This window comes from Aotus nancymaae, unplaced genomic scaffold (assembly GCF_030222135.1).
Source record: "Aotus nancymaae isolate 86718 unplaced genomic scaffold, 86718_ANA_hifiasm-v0.15.2.pri h1tg000028l, whole genome shotgun sequence".
NCBI classification, from domain to species: domain Eukaryota; kingdom Metazoa; phylum Chordata; class Mammalia; order Primates; family Aotidae; genus Aotus; species Aotus nancymaae.
In genome coordinates this window covers 29,886,404-29,907,892 of record NW_026988441.1, presented here as the reverse complement: position 1 = coordinate 29,907,892, position 21,489 = coordinate 29,886,404, and the positions used below count along the sequence as shown (strand labels likewise).

General features: G+C 50.9%; 2 protein-coding genes across 8 annotated transcripts in view; both read right to left on the bottom strand.

Annotated features, from left to right (window-relative positions):
* AKAP8L (A-kinase anchoring protein 8 like) overlaps nucleotides 1-11,149 on the bottom strand; it is a 33,547-nt gene extending 22,398 nt beyond the window's left edge. For both annotated transcript variants that reach the window (XM_012457769.3, XM_012457770.3), the window contains exons 1-2: nucleotides 10,940-11,149; nucleotides 2,998-3,072 (exon numbers count right to left, since the gene is read on the bottom strand). In XM_012457769.3, coding sequence (XP_012313192.1) covers nucleotides 2,998-3,072; nucleotides 10,940-10,952 — 88 coding nt within the window. In that variant the 5' untranslated portion in view covers nucleotides 10,953-11,149. The remainder of the gene's footprint in view (nucleotides 1-2,997; nucleotides 3,073-10,939) is intronic.
* A 2,473-nt stretch (nucleotides 11,150-13,622) lies between these two features.
* Nucleotides 13,623-21,489, bottom strand: part of WIZ (WIZ zinc finger) — a 28,476-nt gene continuing 20,609 nt past the window's right edge. For 4 of the 6 annotated variants that reach the window (XM_064381708.1, XM_064381709.1, XM_012457766.2 and 1 more), the window contains 6 exons: nucleotides 20,100-20,498; nucleotides 18,976-19,527; nucleotides 17,351-17,878; nucleotides 16,723-17,142; nucleotides 16,255-16,450; nucleotides 13,623-15,311 (listed from right to left, as the gene is read on the bottom strand). In XM_064381708.1, coding sequence (XP_064237778.1) covers nucleotides 15,152-15,311; nucleotides 16,255-16,450; nucleotides 16,723-17,142; nucleotides 17,351-17,878; nucleotides 18,976-19,527; nucleotides 20,100-20,498 — 2,255 coding nt within the window. In that variant the 3' untranslated portion in view covers nucleotides 13,623-15,151. The remainder of the gene's footprint in view (nucleotides 15,312-16,254; nucleotides 16,451-16,722; nucleotides 17,143-17,350; nucleotides 17,879-18,975; nucleotides 19,528-20,099; nucleotides 20,499-21,489) is intronic. The other 2 variants (XM_012457763.2, XM_064381710.1) reach the window with 1 other exon arrangement.

Here is a 21,489-nt window from a genome sequence, read left to right as displayed (position 1 = left end):
GCATAAAAAAAGAATTTACTATGCCTTATATAGTACAAGGAAATGCTTCTAACATAAAGTAAAGGAGGACCAGCTGGGTGCAGTGGCTCACACCTATAATCCTACCACTTTGGGAGGTGGGGCAGGCAAGGCAGATCACTTGAGCCCAGGAGGTTGAGACCAGCCTGGGCAACACAGTGAAACCCTATCTCTACAAAAAATACAAAAATTAGCTGGGTGTGGTAGGGCATGCCTATAGTCCCAATTACTCGGGAGGCTGAGGTGGGAGGACCGCCTGTGCCTGGGAGGTGGAGGTTGCAGGGAGGTGGAGGTTGCAGTGAGCCGAAATCGTGCCACTGTACTCCAGTGGGTGACTGAATGAGACCATATCTTAAAAAAAAAAAACCAACAAAATAAAGCAGGACTCACAATTCTATCCACCTATAAATTATTAAACGACATGTAATTAGTAAGCTGACAAAAATTAAATATTAACATGGCAGGGTCTTGGTTGACAATTTTTCAAAATGTTATTAAATGTTATATTGTTTTTGCAATTCAAGTCAGAAGGAAAAATAAATCTATTTCTATTCTTTCACAACAATTGTGTATGTAAAAAAATCTGAAACAAATCTACAAAAGAGCTACTAGAATAAGCGAGCTTAGCAAGGTTTATTACAAGGTCAATCTATATATCAAATTGCAAATATTACAAGGTAAAACTACAAGTCAAATAGTGATCAAATTTCTAAATATCAGCAATGAATTGGAAATTTTTAAAGTACTATAGTACTAAAAGCATGAAAAACTAAAGCGTAAATTTAACAAAATATGTGGAGGATCTATGTTGAAAACTACAAAACACTAATAAGTCAAAGACCTACATCAGTGAAGTGGCATACTGTGTTCATGAATCAGAAGACTTGATGTTGTTAAGAATCAATTTTCTCAAACTAATCTCAAACTGATCTATAGATTCTATAATTTGATAGATCTATAGACTCAAGCCTCTCTCACTCAAAATCTCAGGAGAAATTTTTTTAAAACTTGACAAACAGATTCTAAAATTTATATGTAAAAAGCAAAGAAACTAACAATATTGGAAAAAAGAACAAACCTGGAGGACTCACATTTCAAGATTACTACTATCCAGTAATCAAGACTGTATTTCTGGGCCAGGTGTGGTGGCTCACGCCTGTAATCCCAGCACTTTGGGAGGCCGAGGCAGGTGGATTGCGTGAAGTCAGGAGTTTTGAGACCAGTCTGGCCAACATGGTGAAACCAGTCTCTACTAAAAATACAAAAAGACTGTTTCTGAAGAAAGTTTAGATGTCTAGACCAATGGAACAGAATGAAGTCCGAGAGTCTGGAAACAGACCCACAATATATGGTCAATAGGTTTTCAGTAAAGGTAGGAAGGCAATCCAATAAAGAAAAAATTGTTTTTTCAACAAATGGTGCTGAAACAATTGCATATCTATATGCAACAGAAGAAGCCTTAACCTATACTGCACACCTTTTAGAAAAATTAACTCAATATGGATCACAGACTAAACATAAAACCCACAACGAAAACACCTAAAAGAAAATTAAAAAGAAAATTTTATACATTTCTTAGATATAAAACCAAAATCATGATCTATTAAAGAAAAGATTGAATTGGGCTTCAAAATTAACAACTTGTGTTCTTTCAAAGACACTGACAGAGAGTAAATAGACAAGCCACAGCACGGGAGAAAATATTTGCAAATGGCACATCCGAGAAATGGCCTGTACCCAGAATATGTAACCCAGAGGGAAAAAAGAATTCAAAAGGATGTGCAGTTAGGGACTACATTTGATGAAAATGGAGAGGCAAGGAGGGCAGGGCAGGGAAGCCAAGCAAACCAAGTTTCTCCTCATTTATGAAATATCTGATACCTTCTCACCCAATTTCAAAACATTTTAAGTCTTCCCTCTTCCTGGGACTAGCTGCTGATACTTGGGGAGCTTACTTAAGTCCCTTTATGCAGTGACCCCTGAGGGCATGCTAGCTGTGCAGGATCAGTCTTTCCCCAGCTTGGTAGTAAATGAAATTACCCATCTCAGTAATTAGAACATTATCCCCATTAATTCCAAAGAGAGTTCCTTCTCAACACACACCCCTAGAGTCACAAACAAGCAAAGACCAGCTTTATCAGCAGTTCTGGGCTGCCACAGCACACAAAACAGCATCTGTGAATCCTGTTGGTGGCTACTTCTGAATTAGGGAATTAAGTGTTTCTGTCCACACTTGAAAACTCAATCAGAGATCTTCACTCAACTGTGTGTATGTGAAGCCTGCTGGCTTGAGGTGGCCTGGCTAAGCCTCCAAAAGCTGCTAGATTCACACACTCTTCTTTCTCCCACAACAAGGAAACGCACGCTAAGCTGGGACTAAGTTAATCGCTTGCTTTCTCCTGGACCAATCCTTTGGACTTTTTTTTTTGAGACAGAGTCTTGCTCTGTCGCCAGGCTGGAGTGCAGTGGGGCAATCTCAGCTCACTGCAACCTCTGCCTTCCGGGTTCATGCAATTCTTCTGCCTCAGCCTCCCGAGTAGTTGGGACTACAGGCATGTACCACCACACCTGGCTAAATTTTTTGTATTTTAGTAGAGATGGGTTTTTCACCATGTTGGCCAGGATAGTCTCAATCTCCTGACTTCGTGATCCACCCACCTCAGCCTCCCAAAGTGCCAGGATTACAGGTGTGAGCCATGGGCCTGGCCTCCTTTGGACTTTAATTGGCCACTCTGACTCCCAGTCCCTCCCTCATGGGGATTTGAAGCCAGGCCTTTTATCAAAGAGCCTAACTTGCTCAGGAACACAGCTATGTTTCCCATAATTGCCCCAAAGGGAAGCACTAGCTATTCAAATGGCCACACCATTTCACACAAGTTTAGGTTTAAAAAAGCATGACAGGGTGACATCAAAGGCAACTAAGAAGACAAGGAACTGTTCTGCAGAACACTTCAGTTCCCACCAGAGGCACACACTTACCATAATCACAGGTGGGCTGAGCGCTGGTGTCCGAGTATGTCGACTGCAAAGTGGTTTCAGATCCCTGGACAAAGCCTAAACATAAAGACAGTGGGGTTAATTTCCCTATGCAAGTCACAGGGAAATGACCTAACGCTACCCTTTGGTATAGACTTGCTGGCAGGCCCTTCTCTCAATGAGAAGCCACCAAAACCTGTAGATTCCACCCTTTAATTAGACCTTCAAAAAAGATGAACCAATGGAAAGGAAGGCTTTGTTTAACTTGCTATACCAGGAGGACTAGATAAAAAATTATTTTACTTTTCAAAGACAGGGTGTTGCTCTGTCACCCGGGCTGCAGTGCAATGGCACAATCATGGCTCACTGTAGCCTCGACCTTCCAGGCTCAAACAATCCTTCTGCCTTAGCCTCCCAACCTGAGACTACTGGTTTATGCCATCATGCCCAGCTAATGTTTGTAGACATAGGGTTTCATCATGTTGCCAAGACTGGTCTTGAATTCTGAGGCTCAAGCAATCCACCCTCCTGAGCCTCCCAAAGTGCTGGGATTACAGGTGTGAGCCACAGAGCCTGGCCTCAAATAACAATTTTTTTTTTTTTTTTTTTTTTGAGACGGAGTTTCGCTCTTGTTACCCAGGCTGGAGTGCAATGGCGCGATCTCGGCTTACCGCAACCTCCGCCTCCTGGGTTCAGGCAATTCTCCTGCCTCAGCCTCCTGAGTAGCTGGGATTACAGGCACGCGCCACCACGCGCCACCATGCCCAGTTAATTTTTTGTATTTTTAGTAGAGATGGGGTTTCACCATGTTGACCAGGATGGTCTCGATCTCTTGACCTCGTGATCCACCCGCCTCGGCCTCCCAAAGTGCTGGGATTACAGGCGTGAGCCACCGCGCCCGGCAAAAATTTTTAAACATTTAAGTCAGCAACCTATTTTGATAAATGAGTACCCAAGTTATCATTCTGTTAAATGAGAAAATATTCAAATCCCTGAAAGGTGAGCCACTTGGAATTCAAACAAGGATGGAAGTTAGCTTTAAAACCATGTTAAAGCAAATAATACCCTCTCTCCCTGCCCTAAATCTGACATACAGACTACTTTATATTTTAGTTTTCCCATTAAAAAGTGTGTTTAACAATTATTTCTGGGCCCGGCACAGTGGCTCACGCCTGTCATCCCAGCACTTTGGGAGGATAAGGTGACCAGCCTGAGTAATAGGGCGAAACCTTGTCTCTACAAAAAAAAAAAACGCCAGCTGTGGCAGCATACGCCTGTAGTCCTAGTTACTTGGGAGGCTGAGGTGGGAGTATCACTTGAGCACAGAAGGTTGAGGCTACAGTGACCTATGATTGCACCACTGCATTCCAGCCTGGGTGACAGAGCAAGACCCTGTCTCAAAAAAAAACCAAAAAACAATTACTTATTAAAAGCAATTATTTGGGCCGGGTGCAGTGGCTCACACCTGTAATCCCAGCACTTTGGGAGGCCGAGGCGGGTGGATCACAAGGTCAAGAGATTGAGACCATCCTGGTCAACATGGTGAAACCCCGTCTCTACTAAAAATACAAAAAATTAGCTGGGCATGTTGGCGTGTGCCTGTAATCCCAGCTACTCAGGAGGCTGAGGCAGGAGAATTGCCTGAATCCAGGAGGCGGAGGTTGCGGTGAGCTGAGATCGCGCCATTGCACTCCAGCCTGGGTAACAAGAGCGAAACTCCATCTCAAAAAAAAAAAAAAGGAATTATTTGGGGTTGGCATGTTCATATGGACATAAGTATTATTATGTGTACATAAAATTTCCTATCTTCTCAACTCTCAAACTATTTCTCAACATAAAATGAATTAGGGCTGGACGTGGTGGCTCATGCCTGTACTCACAGTACTTTGGGAGGCCAAGGGGGGTGGATTGCTTGAGGCCAGGAATTCGAGACCAGCCTGGCCAACATGGCGAAACCCAATCTCTAGTAAAAATACAAAAATTGGCTGGGCATGGGGGCGATTCTTGGGAATCCCCAAGTTCTTGGGAGGGTGAGGCACAAGAACTGCTTGAACCCAGGAGGCAGAGATTGTAGTGAGCAGAGATCATGCCACTGCACTCAAGCCTGGGCAACAGAGCAAGACTCCATCTCAAAATAAATAAATAAATGAAATAAAACAAGTTAGTGCCAAGTAAATAAAACTTGAACCTTTATCAGAAACCACTGCTCCTACAGCTATGATTAATCCTAATCCTGAAACTTGCTTTACAACTACATTAAGAAAAAAACCCGACAGCTAGAAATACATACTTCTGAATAATTTTCTCTCAACACTAAAATTATGACAGATACCGTAAGAGGCAGTATTTGCCTTTCCCATCAGAGTCAATTTATGACCTGAAAATTAAAGCCTACGCCTTTAATAGCTTGTAGGCATTCTCTTATTTGTTGACAATCTCTCTCTTATCTCTTAAGACTAGAGCAGCAGCAGCTAACACTGAACAAGTGCTTTCCCTGCAGGGTGCTAAGAACCTTTATCTGCAATGATCGCATTTCATCCTCACTACAGGCAATAGGGCAGGTGGGCAAGATCCCTTTCTCTGCAATTCCCCCAGGTCCAAAAGGGTTTGAAGACCAAGTGTTCTCCACCAATGTGGTGCCAAAACTTATACTGGAGCCGTTTTCACCTGTGAGGACATTTACAATCTTTCTTTGTCCTACTTAGTGCAGAATTAGTGTATTTAAATACAAGGTACTTCCCCAGATCCCACGTGACTTCTCTTAATAAGCTAAAATTCCAAAATACATCTAGCTCCAAGGGTTCCAGCTGTGAACCCAACTTCATCTTCACTTTCCAGTGGAGGGACTGGGCCCTGAGGAAGGCTAAAACCGAAGGTACAGAGATCCAGTCTTCTACCTTCCCTAAGTAAAGAGGGTAGGAATCCATTCAAAAGGCCAGTAAAATGGCCTCAGACTTTAGATAATGTGGTCTATGAGTACTGCAACTGCAAATGACAGACAGCCTACCACATCCTCACATGAATACAGCCAGCAAGCTGCTGAGCAAAACATCAGGCGACAGGGGCCCTGGTTCTTCCCTAGGAAGGAAAGACAATCCATCAAACCCTCTGAGATCAATGGCAATCTCTGCTCTAACTCTATCCCCTGTACCAGGTTAACATTCTGTTCCATAATACTGTCTGCAAAGATCGCAGAGCAGGCCCTTCTTCAGCTAATTGTGGTTCCTATTATGAATAAATTCTTATCTGGCTTGTAAAGTGTTCTCTTGGTACAATTTATCAGCCGGATTAGCTCTGCCTGAATGAAAAAATAAAATATGCCCTATATGGCCCTATAAAGCTAACTGTCAGATCATGGATTTATTTCTTTCTATGTTTATTGGAGATTGGTGGGGGAGTGGTTTCACCCAGGCTACAGGTCAGCGGCACAATCACTTCTCACTGTAGCCTCAGCCTCCCGGGCTCAAGTGATCCTCCTCCTTCAGTCTCCTGAGTAGCTGGGACTATAGCCACATACCCCCAGGCCTGGTTAATTTTTTGTTTTTTTTTTTGTTTTTTTTTGGAGAGACAGGGTCTCAATATGTTATACATGCTGGTCTTCAATTCCTGAGCTTAAGCAATCCTCCCACTTTGAGACCATAAATTTCTAGTTCTGCAGCAGCTCTCCTTGCTTTTAGACAATCTCTCTTGTGACAGGCATGGTGGCATGCACCTGTAGTCACAGCTACTTGGGAGGCTGAGGTGCGGTAGGAGGATCACTTGAGCACAGGAGGTAGAGGCTGCAGTGAGCTATGACTGCGCCACTGTACTCCAGCCTGGGTAACATAGTGAGACCTTGTTTTAACAAAACAAAACAAAAAAGCTTATCAGTTTTATTCTTTTCCTTCTTTTTCCTTTTTAAAAAAGAGTATAGACCAGGCGCGGTGGCTCACACCTGTAATCCCAGAACTTTGGGAGGTCGGGGTAGGTGGATGACAAGGTCAGAAGATCGAGACCATTCTGGCCAACATGGTGAAACCCCATCTCTACTAAAACACACAAAAAAACTAGCCAGGCATGGTGGCGTGCACCTGTAGTCCGGGCTACTCGGGAGGCTGAGGAAGGGGAATTGCTTTAACCCAGGAGGTAGAGGCTGCAGTGAGCTGAGATCATGCCACTGCACTCCAGCCTGGCGAGCAAGGTTTCGTCTCAAAGAAAAAAAAAAGTATAGGGATATACGGCTGGGTGCAGTAGCTCACACCTGTAATCCTAGCACCTTGAGAGGCCAAGGCAGGCTCATCAAGAGGTCAGGAGTTTGAGACCAGCCTGGCCAACTTGGTGAAACCCCATCTCTACTAAAAATACAAAAAAATTGGCCAGGCACATAATCCCAGCTTCTGAAGAGGCTAAGGCAGGAGAATCACTTGAATCCAGGAGGCGGAGGTTGCGCCATTGCACTCCAGCCTGGAAGACACAGCAAGACTCGTCTCAATAAAAAAATAAATAAAGAGTATATAGTTTTTTAAGACAGGATCTTGCTCTAATGCCCAGGCTGAAGTGGGCATGAAGTGGAGTGGCATGATCATAGCTCACTGCAACGTTGAACTCCTGGGCTCCAGCAAACCTCCCCAAGTCTTGCTCTGTCATCCAGACAGGAGCACGGTGGCACAATCATGGCTCACTACAGCCTCCACGTTCCATAGCTAATGTTTTTATTTTTAATTTTAATAGAGCAAGGGTCTTGCTGTGTTGCCCAGGCTCATCTTCAAACTCCTGGCCTCAAGCAATCTTCCTGCCTCCCAAAGTGTTGAGATTACAGGTGTGAGCGTGAGCCACCATGTCTGATCTTAAAAAAAAAAAAAAAAAAAAAAGAGTCTTATTTGAAGGAATAACACAGAGTGACAAAAATTAAAGGATAAATGGAATTAGGTTAGGTTGCCTCCAACCTCTACTGTTGGAGCCAAGAGTAGGGTGACAACCATCCTCCAAGATGGTCTCCGATAATTCTTGTCTGTTGACTTTATATAGTCCCCTCCCAACTAATAGAGGTAGCCAGTGCCACCAATAAGGTTTATGAAAATGACTAAGTGTGACTTCTGGGATTTCTGCCTTGCTCTTTCTGGGGCCATTCAGTCTGGGGAAAACCAACCACCATGTTGTGAGGAGCCTCCAGCAGCCAGCCCTAGGGAGATCCATGGGGCAAAGAACTAATGACCAGCATCAGTCTGCCAGGCATGGGAGTTAAGTTTAAGACCTCCAGCCTCAGTCAAGCTTTCAGATGACTATAGTCCAGGCAGAGATCCTAAATATAATCTCATGATATTTCAAGCTAGAACCACCCAGCAAAACCACCTGTCCATTCTAAACATAAAGAATCAGTGTGTACAACCAAATTTAAGATAGTAAAGTAGAAAAAAGAAAAAAATAAAGAAGCGGTGTGAGATAATAAATGTTTCTGTGACAAGTGTGGTAGCATTTCAGATCTTTGTTTGAGGGCCTGATTCTGGATATTTCTGTCCTGTTTTTCACTGCTCTCCTCTTCCCCTCTCAGTGCTAGAGATGCAGCTTCCTTTCCTGCATATAAATAAAGTAACTGGGTTCAAAAACAGGGCAAGTTAATAAAAAGATTTATCAATCACCTTTTATGTTTAATAACGGTAACATTTGCTTCAAGGCCTCTAAGACTTACCCTTAAAGCTAGTAGCTGTCTGAAATATGACTTAAAACGCCTTTGACTTTAGCGCCCTACTTCTTAAAAGGGAAAGACTCACATTATAAATGATTGTGGTTTTCAGCGTATCAAGATCAAGGAAAAACTAATCATTACTTTATTAACTTGGCTATCTCAGTGCTCACAAACTCGGAACTACAGACAAGATCTAGAGCTGAAATTCAAGATTGGTCATTAGGTGACCTCTCTAACTCAGTTTCCTCATCTATTACTCATTCATCTTCTGGTTCCTTCAGCAGTCCTGTTTTGTTTTGTTTGTTTGTTTGTTTTTGAGACGGATCTCACTCTGTGGCTCAGGCTGGAGTGCACTGGCGTGATCTCGACTCACTGCAACCTCTGTCTCCTGGGTTCAAGAGATTCTCCTGCCTCAGCCTCCTGAGTAGCTAGGATTACAGGTATGTGCCACCATGTCTGGTTAATTTTTTATTTTTAGTAGAGACTGGGTTTCACCATGTTAGACTGGCTGGTCTCAAACTCCTGACCTCATGATCCACCTGCCTCCGCCTCCCAAAGCGCTGGGATTACAGGCATGAGCCACCGTGCCCAGCAGCAGTTCGGTTTTTGAAAACCATGAAACTGTCTTCCAGTTCTTGCTAAGATTTGGTGAGAATTATATCCCAATCTCAGAGATGTCAGTAACAACCCTATAGTCTTTCTTCCTGAACTAGGAAAGCTACAGAAAGACTCAGGCAGAGCTGCCCAACCTGGGCACTACTGATGTTTGAGGTCAGATACTTCTTTGCGGTGGGTGTCACTGTGTATACTGTGGCATAGCAGCATCCCAGGCCTTTATCCACGAGATGCCAGCAGCACTCCCACGCCCATATGTGACAACCAAAAATGTCTGCAGACATTGCTAGATGTCCTCTGGGGGCCGAAACATCATCATCCCTGGATGAGAACCCACTGGGCTGGGGGATGGTTGCTAGAAAAACTGGGGTTCTTGGCAAGCTCTGACCTGGGAGCCAGGGTAGAGGGGACTGGCACTACCTTCTTGCCTATGCCAACATAAAGTCACCTACAAAGAAGTCCCAGAGACTCACATTCCATTCTCAGTTCTCAACATTCCAAGTAGAATACAGGTTACTTAACCAACCACACATGCTCAAGCCTGTAATACCCTCACCAAATGGGGAGGCCTTGTCTAAGTCTCCTGGCTGAGAAGCCTTATCAGTCGCTGCCAAGGCAAACCCAGGAGGCCTTGGCAATTCACCCAGTGATGATTTACAGTCACCCAAGCATATCGCAGCGGGAGCGGGGAGAGGGGCTCTCGGATCTTATCACCCACTCTCCCTTTAAAATCCCACAGGCCTCCCCGACTGATCTTCTAACAAGCCAGGCAGTTCCTGCCCATAAGTCTTTTACAGCAAAAGCTCTCTGGGTCAGGTATCTTTATTCCCTCAGTCCATTTAGGTCTCTGCTCAAATGTCACCTTTACCGAGGGCCCCAACCACTCCATGTAGTGGAGCGACCCCCGCAGGATACTGACCACCCTAAAATGTATCTCCTACAATTGCTTATTTGCCTATTAAGATCCGTCCTTGCCTCTAAGCTGCTTGAGGAATTCTTGTCAGTATTCCCAGTGCCCAGTCTGCACCGGACACGGTTCATTTGACAGACGTAGAGGGAATTAACGTGGAACCTTGTCATTCCTTGCAGTTCAGCCCCTAAGGGCCCAAGGCTCCCCGCTCAGCCCAAACCCTTCAAATGTTTACTTATCCCCCTAGGGCCTGGCGCCTCTCCCAGTTCTGAAATAGACAAAAGGGGGTGGTGGGTGGGATCGGGGTGGGGGTGCAGAGCGGCGGCGTTTTTGCAGAGAAACTGCGCGGGGGAGGACGCGACAATGGCGACGGCAGCCGAGCCTACTGACTGCTCGCAAGGACTAAGGCCTGAGAAAGGGAGACCTAAAGCGTCGAGGTCCGAGGAGCGCAGGCCAGGGACGGAGGTGGTGGGGGCGGACACCTCGTGCGCTGAGGCCCGGGACCCACGGACAAAGGCGACAGAAGCCAAGACCTCAGGCGGCCGGGAGCCGGGACGCCGACTGCAGGCACAGAGAGCTGAGGCAACGAGGCGTGAGGGGAGCGACCCTGAGGCGACGAGCCAGCGGCGCCATTTTGTGACCGCAGGGAGGGCAGTGACGGGGCCCCAGGGGAGGTGCGGGCGAGCCTGGTGTGGCATCCGTCTGTCCTTGTCCCTTCCCCCACGCAGAGCCCAACCCCACCCTGCCAGGCTCACCTGTGTAGCTCATGGTGGCGGCCAACACAACATCCGAGGATGCCGACCGCTGGTGCTCCGCACATCCAACGCTGCGATAGCGGCTGCTAACCCCAGGGTCCCCTCCACACCCACACACACACAGAGACACACACACACACACACACACACACACACAGACCCACACACACACACACAGACCCCCCCACACACCCGAAGCCCCGCCTCCCGACCGCATTGGCTCATGACGGCCTCGGCTTCACATCTATTGGACGGAACCGCTGTCTATCTCAGCTCCTCCTCATATCAGTGGCTGGAAGCTGCTGCCAATCTCGCGAGAGCCCCGCCTTGTCCCCCCGTTCTGTTATCCTAAGCCCTCAGTGATTGGCCTATACAAGCCGGCAGAGAGGTGGAGTCCTATAGAGTTCGAGGGGGCGGGGCTGTGCACTACGGAAAAGTCCAAGGCCCAAGCGCGGCGAGCTGGAGGAGCGTCCGTGCCCTGGAGACCCGCCAGAGGGAGCCGGGTCTACGGCTCAGGGCTTGGCTGGGATCCAGCTCCACCACAGAGGAGCTGGGTAAACCTAGCAGTCTCTCAACTTCTCTGGCCTTCAGTTCCAAAACGAGCATAGCAAAGCCATGCTGGACTGAGAAAACTAAAAGCGCCAAACAAGATGCTGAACACACCTTCCAACGTTACATGACAAAATGTGTGTGAAGAAATAATTCAGGTGCCATTGCACTTAATAAATGTTGTTAATCGTCACAAAACAATAATCTATTTATATGGCATATGCTTATATGTGTAATAATTCTGTTTGTATTGTACGTCATTCAAATGCTCCTTCAAACCTGCAAAAAGCTTTTAATCCCCACTTAAAAGAAAACTGAAGCTTGGAACTCATGATTTGCTCAAGGTCCTTGACAGTTACATGTTAAAATGGGAACTTTGCTTCTACAACACTCTGGACTCCAGAGATCCTGCAACAGTGCAGCTGGGCACCAGTCGTGTTCTCAGCCTGTTTCCTCGGCATGTGGAAACCCCTGCCAGGGACATCTCATAATTTCTAGAGATGGCAGAGGTAAACCGAAGAAAGTACTAAACGTGTGTTTGTGAAAACTCAAGTTGCTCAATTACGACTTCTACACTTCTTCGTCTGTTTTTAAAAGTTTTTTTTTTTTTTAAGGTATGCTGTTGCTTCTTGATATTGTCTATTTCTTTATGTGTAATGGTGGCACTTAAAACGTTCAGAAAAACACACTGAAATACTAAGAAATTAACTGATCTTATGGCCGGGATGTGCTTCACACAATTTGGACAGGTAGAGAGAAAAGGGGAAAGCAAGGAGCTGTAAGATACATCTCTCACAGCTTAAGACACTGGTCATGGGTTGGTAATTGATGGATAAGAGTTCATTTTACTATTTGTGCTACTTTTGTATAGCTGGAGTTCTCCATGATAAAATGGTTTAATAAAACTCCCCCCACCCAAAAGAGGCTTTTGCAGAGCTTGCTGCTATGTGGAACAAAGCCACTTATGTGTTCTGAGCAACTCCACACGTGAAGCAGAGCTCTGACGGGTAAGCACTCTGACTTTGGGGGTCATCTCCGTCAGCCTCAGGGATACCTGCCTGTCTTCCAAACTAAGGCAGGGCCCCAGGACATGACTTCTGCGTCCTACAGGTTCTTTCCTTCATGGCACTTGCCACAGCCATCATTGTACCCTGATTTGATTTCGTCAACATCAAACACCCTCACAGAGAGCACGGCTCAAAGGTTCAAACTTTGCTGCCTGAGGTGTATTAAAACGGCTTGAGCAGAGAAGAGTAATGCTCAGAAAGTTTTAGGAAAACATCCCCCTGTGCTAAGAGCTGGAGGTGACTCTTTCAAGGACACACATGACCCTCACTTCACAGCAAGATGGGTGGAGAGGAACTTGCCATGTGACTTTATAAGCTCTCGAATCATTTGAATGTTTTTTTTGTTACATCTAGCCTATACCACTTTTATATTTTAAAAACTGACTTATGGGCCAGGCATAGTGGCTCACGCGTGAAATCCTCGCACTTTAGGGGGCTGAGGTGGTGGAATGCTTGAGGCTCATGAGTTTAAGACCAACCCAGGAAATATGGCGAAACCTGCGTCACTACAAAAATTACAGAACTCAGCCAGGCTTGATGGTGCACACCTGTGATCCCAGCTACCTGGATGGCTGAGGCAGGAGAATCACTTGAACCCAGGAGGCAGAGGCTGCAGTGAGCCGAGGTCCCACCACTGCACTCCAGCTTGGGCAACAGCATGAGACCCTGTTTCAAAAAATAAAAACTAATGAAAAGTTGAAAGAGGAAGACACACCTTTGAGTCAGCTCACAAGATGCTCTCCTTGCTCCCTAAGTTTTGGATACACCCACCCACCCACAGCACAGAATGGACAGATGTGGTTGCGGCCTTCTGCCACCAGGTGAGATGTACATCCTGACCCCACAGGAGCAGATGTGTAGGTCAAGACCACCCTCGTGGGCTTGTCATTGCAGCCTGTTAACCCTCCTTCCCAGGCAGGGGTATGGCGGGAGGGCCCGGAAAGCAGGGCTGGGGGTAGAGGAGGTGGCCCCTGCTATTCACATGCCATGAAGTCATTCCTACTTTCCTGCACTTGGCCGTTTAGTGAAAACGATGAGCTGAAAAACCACATGCAATAAACAAGAAGGAGCAGCCAACGAAATCTCTTAAAATCTCAGAAATGTTCAATAAACATTTGCAGAGTGAGAAAATAAATAACATCGCAAGAGCCAGCAGCTCCTCCTTTCCCCGCATTTCTTGAGTCAGGGGTGTACATGTCTTAACTAGAAGTCACGTCTTGAAAGCAGGCGAGTTTCAGCTCTCTACACCCCTGCTGGCCCCTGCAAATGCTCCCAGCGCATCCCTCACACCCTCGCTGGTAGCTGCTGCCCTTGATGAGTTCCTCTAGCCTCAACTGCTTCTTGATCCTGGCTCCCTTCCCAGACGGGCTACCCAGAACCCTGGTTCGTCTGCTCACTGGAGCCACTTGGCCAGCCAACCAGAGCCCCCACACCAGCCATGGCATTAAAGGAACTTGGGCTCATCCCCTGCTGCATCTGGTCGGCTTGGCAGCCAACGGGAAAACCCAGGGCCTCCATGGCTCTGCACAGAGGAGGCCCCGATCCCAGTCCTGGCTGCCAGCCAATGCCAGCCTGTCCACTCGACAGAAAAACACACGCTGGCCGCCTGCCCCGGGGCGTTTCCAGAAGAGAAATTTAATCTAATTTACATACTTCTAGGTACATCAATAACCAAAATGTGGCCACTGAAAAAAGTTAAAAGGTCAATCAGCTCCCGGCTTCTAGCTGGCCCAGGATTGCAAAATAAAAAGATCCACGTTCCTTATTCTCTACACAAAACGCATTTTTTAAAAAGTGAAAGGTCTAGGGAGCTATACATAGAAAGCAACAGTGAAAAGGGGAGGGGGCAGGAGTGGGGGAGGAGAGTCCCACCCCCCCACCCCACCCTCCAGGGCCCCAGAGCCCCTGAGGCTCTTTGGGGGGCCTTGACATGGCAGGAGGCAGCTGTCAGCTCTGAGCTCTTCCCAGCTGGGAAGGCCCCTCTGGGGGGCAGCCCACAAGGATTTCCGTGGCATTGTGGGCTCAGTGAGGGGCTCCCAGGCCCCAGCAGGCCCCACAGAGGGAGCATGGCTTCCCCTGAGCAAGCACCGTGGCATGATGTGGTCGTTTGACCTGGGAACTGGGGGTCCGGGGCAGATCCCGGGTCTCACGAGGTGCGTGTGTGTTCGCATGTACATGCGTGTGAGAGGATATTCATGAGGGCGAGAGTGAACCAGAACAGGGGTCTTTGGGGTCTTTGCAAATGGCCACGGATGGATGGCAGACATCGCCCTGCCTGGCTGCTAGACGGAGGAGTGCTGTCTTTCCCTGTGACCAAATCGGCTGCCACCAGAGACCTGGTTGCTGCCCCTGCTGGACCAGGTGGGCATGGGCAGAAGGAAGACACCCTGTGGCCCCAGAGTCCTTGGGCTGGGGGAAGGGCGGCTAGCTGGCTGCCGGCGCCCTGGCTGTAGTGTGCCCGGCCCCCAAGGGGCGCCGGTTTGAGGTTTTGGCTTGCTCCTTTGGAAACGGAAAGAAAGAGGAAGAGGGACGAGGACACAGAGGAGAAGAATAGGAGACAGAGGTGGCACAAGAGGGGATCTGGAATGCTTTTGTGTTAGGGAGCCTCTGCCACCGCTGTCTGTGCCTGCGGGGCCTGGGACTCCTCAGGTGGGGGGTCCGCTTTGGAGAAGTTCATCTCCAGGATGTGCCGCTGTAAGTGCCGCACCCACTCTTCCTGGATGGAGAGGGGCCCCTGGAATTCCACTTCACAGAACCTGCGTGGGGGAAGAGAGAGAGGGAGTGGCCAGTGGAGGAGAGGTGGAAGCATAGCCTTGCCCATGTCCCTGGCACACCTGCTGCTACTCGGTGTGGACAGAGCAAGCCCAGGAGGTGGGGGAAGAGGGACCCAGAGGTCAGGTGTTTCCCATGGACAGCCACCTCCACTCACCATGGGGTCAGGCAGGGTCTCACAGAGACCCCTGCCTCTATGCTCAGGAAGTCACTGGTGCCAGGTAATGGCTACCGGGCTTCCAGGTCCCCCTGCCATCTGACAGATACATAGAATCTGAGACAGTAGAGGGCACAGAGAAGCAAGTCTTACACAATGAGCCAGGCTGCCCTCCTCCTCCTGTCTTCCTGTCACCTAAAGAGGCCTCACAGCACAGGGGCCTGGAGCCCAAGCTCCATGGCTCAAGACTTGGGTTTGACTCTGACTTCTGACTTAGCCTGTGTGGCCTCAGGCGAGTCACCTCACGTCTCAGGGTCCCAGTTCCCTTCTCTCCAATGTACTTGCGGACTCTGGTAAGAATTAACTAAGATCTACTTTTTTTCTTGAGCCAGACACTAGTTAAGTGCTTACTTACCACGTGCCAGGCAGTTCTGAGTGCTTTATAAATATTAAATTCACTTAGTCCTCGTAACAAATCTGTAAGGTAGGTTTGTTATCACCCGCTTTTATGAGTGGGGAAATTGAGGTAAGGAGCAGGTAAGTCCTTCTCTGAGGTCACTAAGCTGGTAAGTGGCAGAGTTGGGATTTGAAGCCAGGTCTCCCAGGCTACCAAGCTCAAGGTGTCAGCCTTTAGCCTGGGCCCCACCACACCCAAGGGCAGGCACTGAGGCGACACCTCCCAGCTCCCACCAGACCATGTCCTGTTCCGAGGCTCTGGGTGACCAAGGCCCACTCTAGTGGTCTCCCTCCCTCCCCCAGGGGCAGCCTACCTGCATTTGAGGGTGTAGATGTTGCCCACGAACTTGACAAGTGATGTCTGTGGGGGCCGGGGCACCAGGGAGGGAACCGGCCGGACTCGGGGTGGGGGTTGCCGCACCTCCTCCAGCTTCTGCTGTAGGTCATTGGTCTCTTCGCCTCCCCGGGCTGCGGAGGCATCTGGAGGGCGGGCTTGTCGGCGTTCGAATTCTAAGGTGGGGAGAGGGACCGGAGATGAGCAGGAGGGGTGGACGCTGCAGAGACTTGAAATACACAAGAGCTGAGGATGGATGCTGCCTGGATGGGCGGGATGGGGGAAGGACAGGTGGGATGGTAGACGGATGGGTGAGGTTGGGGACAAACAGGTGAATGGGTAAGCAACTGGAGAAAGGACTAAAGGGCCACAGCAGAGTGCCTGGGGCATGGCTGGGTAGGCCTGGCAGGTGCCCGCTGCCCTCCCATCCTCTTCCACCAGCACTCACTGTTGATGTTCTGCCGCTGGTGCTCCTCGGCCTTCACAGTGCCCGGAGGGCTGGCTGCCAGAGGCCGCTCACCACTGTCAGCTGCCCGGCCAGCCTCAGGCCCTGGCTCCCCCCCGGCACTGCGGCCGACCATGGCCAGGCCCCCAGGTGCCAGCCCCAAGGACGGCCGCTTGTCACTGTCACGGCCATGGCCAGCACTGCGGAACTTCTTGGTGAAGGGGCGGCCGCCCTGGATGTAGCTGCGGTAGGCGCCCACCTTCTGGGGCCGGTGCTTGATCCACTCGCTCAGTGTCTCGATGGGTGAGCCATTGACACACCACTCGGTCACGCCGAACTGCCGCAGGTGTGCCCGTGCGTGGCTGGCCAGGGCCTTGCGGTTTTCAAAGTAAAGGCCACACAGCTCGCAGCAGGCCTCGGTGGCTGGGGGGCGGAGGGGGTGCTGCTGAGCCACAGCCCGACGTGGGCAGGTGCACCCAGTCGGCACTGCCGAGGCCAGATGCCAATCCCGCCTCCCACAGAGACCCAGCCATAGGGGCCCCACTTGGGGTCAGTGTGCACGCTTGTGGCACTGCCTGGCCTGGCAGGCCCTGGCGGTCGCCCTCCCGGGACCCTGCCACCCGCTGCTTACAGGAGTGGGAGGTCTTCTCATGAAGGGTCTTTGCCTTGAAGGGCAGTTCAGTCTGGATGTAGGTCTTGGCCTTGACCTCTGCTGGGAGGAGGCGGTCCTCCTGCAGGGGTCGCTTGGCTGCCACTGAGCCCAAGTAGCCAGTGGCTGAGGGCTTGGCCCCAGTGATGGGCGTCAGGCTGAGCTCTCGAGGAACCTGGGCTGGCCCTGCGCCTGGTTTGCCTGGCCGGCCAGCCAGGGGCGACAGCGGCAGTGGGGACTGCACGGGCCCAGGGGCCACAGTGGGAGGCCCATCCTCAGCCAAGGCAGGGGCCAGGTCTCCAGCCGGTGGCTCCTTCTTGATGAGGCACGGCTTGGATTTCTTCTTGAGGATTTCTCGCAGTGTGTCGATGGGCGAACCATTGACGGACCACTCAGTCACACCCATCTGCCGCAGGTGGGAGCGTGCGTGACTGGACAGGCCCTTGCGGTTCTCGAAGAATTCACCGCAGAACTCACAGCGTATGTCGCGCACCGGCTCTGCCCGGGACGCTGCAGGGGATCCAGGGTGGGGGGAGGAGGAGGAGAAGGAGGTGGCAGCTGCGGGCAGGAAGCCTCTAAGCTCAAAGCCCCCGTATCAGTGCCAGCTGCCTAGCTACCTCTGTCCACACCACCCACCAGATCGCAATGACCTGCTCCTTCCTCTGGGCCTCCAAAGGCCCTTGTGTATCTCGGGCTCTTCTGCTTCTTCTGTCACCTCAAATTCTAGCTAGCTTCAAGATATCTCCCTGTGTGATCCTGGGCAAGCCACTTTCCCTCTCTGAGCCTCAGTTTCCTCCTCCGCAAAATGGAGGTGAAAACCCCTCCCTCCCAGTGTTACTATGGGAGGGTCTAAAATGGGAACAGTTCTGAGCATGGGGTACAGAACTGGTACACAAGGCACATGAGTGCTAAGGCACAGCCTGGGCTGCCCTCACCTACTCAGCACACAGCGGGCATCCAATCAGAGCTGAATGAACACAGTGCTGGTGCGACAGGCAAGCAAGTGACATTACGATGATGGTACACAGAGTTTTCTGTAACCAGGTCCTCTGCTAAGTGCTTTATCCCACTTAATCCTCAAGAAAACCAGAGTTGGGACTATGCTGATCTCCATCTTCCAAATGAGGAAACTTGCCCAAGGTCACATAGAGCTAGACTGTGGAGGAACAGAGATCTTAACTCACACTTGACTCCAAATGTTAAGCACTTAATTACCAGGAATGTCAGAAAGACACAGATCAGACATTCACTGCCAGTCCCTACGCTCCTGCCATGGCAGACATCACTAATTGATCCCTGCAGTCTTTCTCCCTAGGACTCTGGCTGACAGACACTACCAATTGATTGAAATGGCACAAGAAATGGAACCTTTCTGCCATCACTGAATGACACAATCCTGCTTCTCAAATGAATGAAGGACAATTGAGCAGCAAGCATTATCAGTTGCAGGGGTCTGCACAGCAGGAACACACAGCTGACCCTGCGTCCTCTCTACCTGCACGTCCTCCCTTCCAATTCAACCCTAGGCACTCTGGATACCCCCAAGGGGAGGCAGGGAGGAGACCCCTCCAACTGTTCTCCCTGCTCTACTGCAGGGTCACACTTACACAGGTTCAGGGGTGTCATGTCTTCCCGTGGTGCCCCCCAGGGACCCTCAGATGGGTGCAGCTCCCCATGAAGGGCCCCTGGCAGCATCTCCCGCTTGATTTCCACCCGAATTTGTTCAGGCTTCAGCTTCTTGGGCAGGGAGGGTGCAGCCAGGCCTGGGAACATCTTCCGGGCCGTGGGAGGAGGAGAGGCAGTTGGTGAGTGGCCCAGGGGGCTGCCTGGTGGCGGTGGCAACTTCTTGGCCAAGGGTGAGATGTGAAGGTCTGAGGGGCTGCGGGCTTCCAGTGAGCTGCCAGGACCTGCACCACCCATCATCTTGGCCAGGGCTTTTGGGCTTGGCCCTGGTGGGTTGGGAGGTCCACCAGGCCGAGACTGGGTCCGTCTCTTCAGGATCTCCCGCAGCGTGTCGATGGGTGAGCCATTGACGTACCACTCGGTCACACCCATTTGCCGCAGGTGGGAGCGTGCATGGCTCGAGAGGCCCTTGCGGTTCTCGAAGAACTCACCACAGAACTCGCAGCGGATATCTCGTGCTGGCTCTGGGCCTGAGGCTGCAGCAGGAGGAGAAAGGGGCAGTTAGCATCGTGGAACTCCCAGCACGGTCACTTGCAGGAGTGTCCTGGTCAGCTGGGCATGGGCGGCAGCAGCATGCCCACAGGTTAGGGTGGTGAGGGCAGGTGCAGATAAGGGAGTGGAGGAGCGGGGCTGGGGGCCAGATACCCGGCAGGAATGAGGGGAGGCTCCAGAGAGCACATGGGCTCTCGGTCCTAGCGGAGGAGAATGGAACCAAGATTCCACTGCTCTGTGGGTCCCAACAAGGATGGGGTGAGGTGGGGAGGGCAGCCTAGGTGCTATGTGCCATCTAGACAGGGGCAGATGTGGGTGCCTTGCACACCAAAAGGCAGGATTCCTCCGCCTTGGCCTTGATTCTCAGGAAGGGTCACGGAGGTCAAAGGCCAAGAGAGAGGGCCTAGCAGCCCACTGCCAAGATCTCTGGGCAGAACCGGCCCACTGCCAAGGGCCCCTGTCTACTCCCTGCCCCAGCAGGGAGGGGGCTGTGACCCCCCCCGGGAGGGGCTCCAGGGCCCGCAGGGAGGAGGGGGCAGCTGAAGCGAGAACCTACAGAGGTTGAGAGGAGACGGCTCCACATCAGAGGCCCAGAAAATGCCGGCGGCTGCGGCGGCCGAGAGGTCCTGCTTCCCCCAGGGGCTGGCCATACCCGCGGCCTTCAGCTTGGCCTTCTTGGCCGGCGGTGGGGGGGGGAGCAAGGAGAGGGCCGCGGAGGTGGGAGGCGGCCGCCCCAGGTGGGCCAGGGCGCCGCGCCTGGGTGGGAGGCGGATCTGGACGCCGTCCCTCCTGATGAGCCCGTGGAGCACGTCTATGGGGGATCCCTTGGCGTCCGGATCGCTGACGCCCAGGTGGCGCAGGTGGGCACGGGCGTGGCTGGACAGGCCCTTTCGGGTCTCAAACCAGGCACCGCACAGCTGGCAGTCCAGCTCTCTGCCCCCGTCACTATCTAAAGCTGCGGAGACAAAACACAGGGGGAGTTCACGGCCGCCACCTTGGCCGGCCTTGGGGGCCTGAGGCAGGAGGGTCTTGTGTGATTCTTGGCTGCTCAGGCAGTTTGGGGGTCCAAGACTCAGGCCACAGGTTTCTTTTGAGGTTTGGGACGCAGGACATCCTGTTTCCTGCCTAGCCCTTGGCATCAAGGGGAGTGTAGAGAGCTTAAGGACATGGGGTGGACAGGCAGTGACCGAATTTTAGATAACTGGATACTCCCAGACCCTCTCCCCTAGGATCCCTGCTATGGGAGCTGTGTGGGAGTGATGGTGGCTGCTGGGCTCATGCACCAAGGGCACACCTGCTCAGGGCCCTGCCCCTGGAAGCATGGAAGACTCAGTGGAAACAACTTCAAGGGAACATGAGCTGCCAAATGGGGGGCTCCGCTGGGCAGGGGACCAGACCCTGGGGTCACCCCCAGACTCTAATGTCCACAAAGATATGGGAAAGCCCTTGTTAAGCCTGCTCACTGCACCTAGAGGGTTTCTTCCCAAATGCTACCTGCCATGCCCACAGGTAGCCCAGGAGGTAGGGCTTCACCTGCAGGCACAGAGAGCTGCCTCTGCACGGACAGCAAGGAAGACTTGACGACAGGACCAACTGCGGGCACTTCCCATCAGGTGATCCCCTGTCTATCCAAGATGCTTCCAACCCCCACTGAGAAAGCTAGGCCACAGGAACCCTGATTACCTTCACTGCCCCCACCCTCAGGCCCAGAGAAAGCCAAGAGCTGCCCCTCAGTGGCGACGTGACCCTGGCAGGCTCAGCCGCCGCAGTGAGGCCTTCGGGGAAGATCCGAAAAGTGAAGTGGGAGATACAATCCACATCCAAGGCGGCCCAAAAGGAGATGCAGAGGCTCAACCGATACTCTGGCCCGGCCGACCCAGGACATGGGAGCTGTAGTCCCCGCTGCCCCCACCCACCCTGGGCCCCGCAGCCCAACCTGAGGTCCT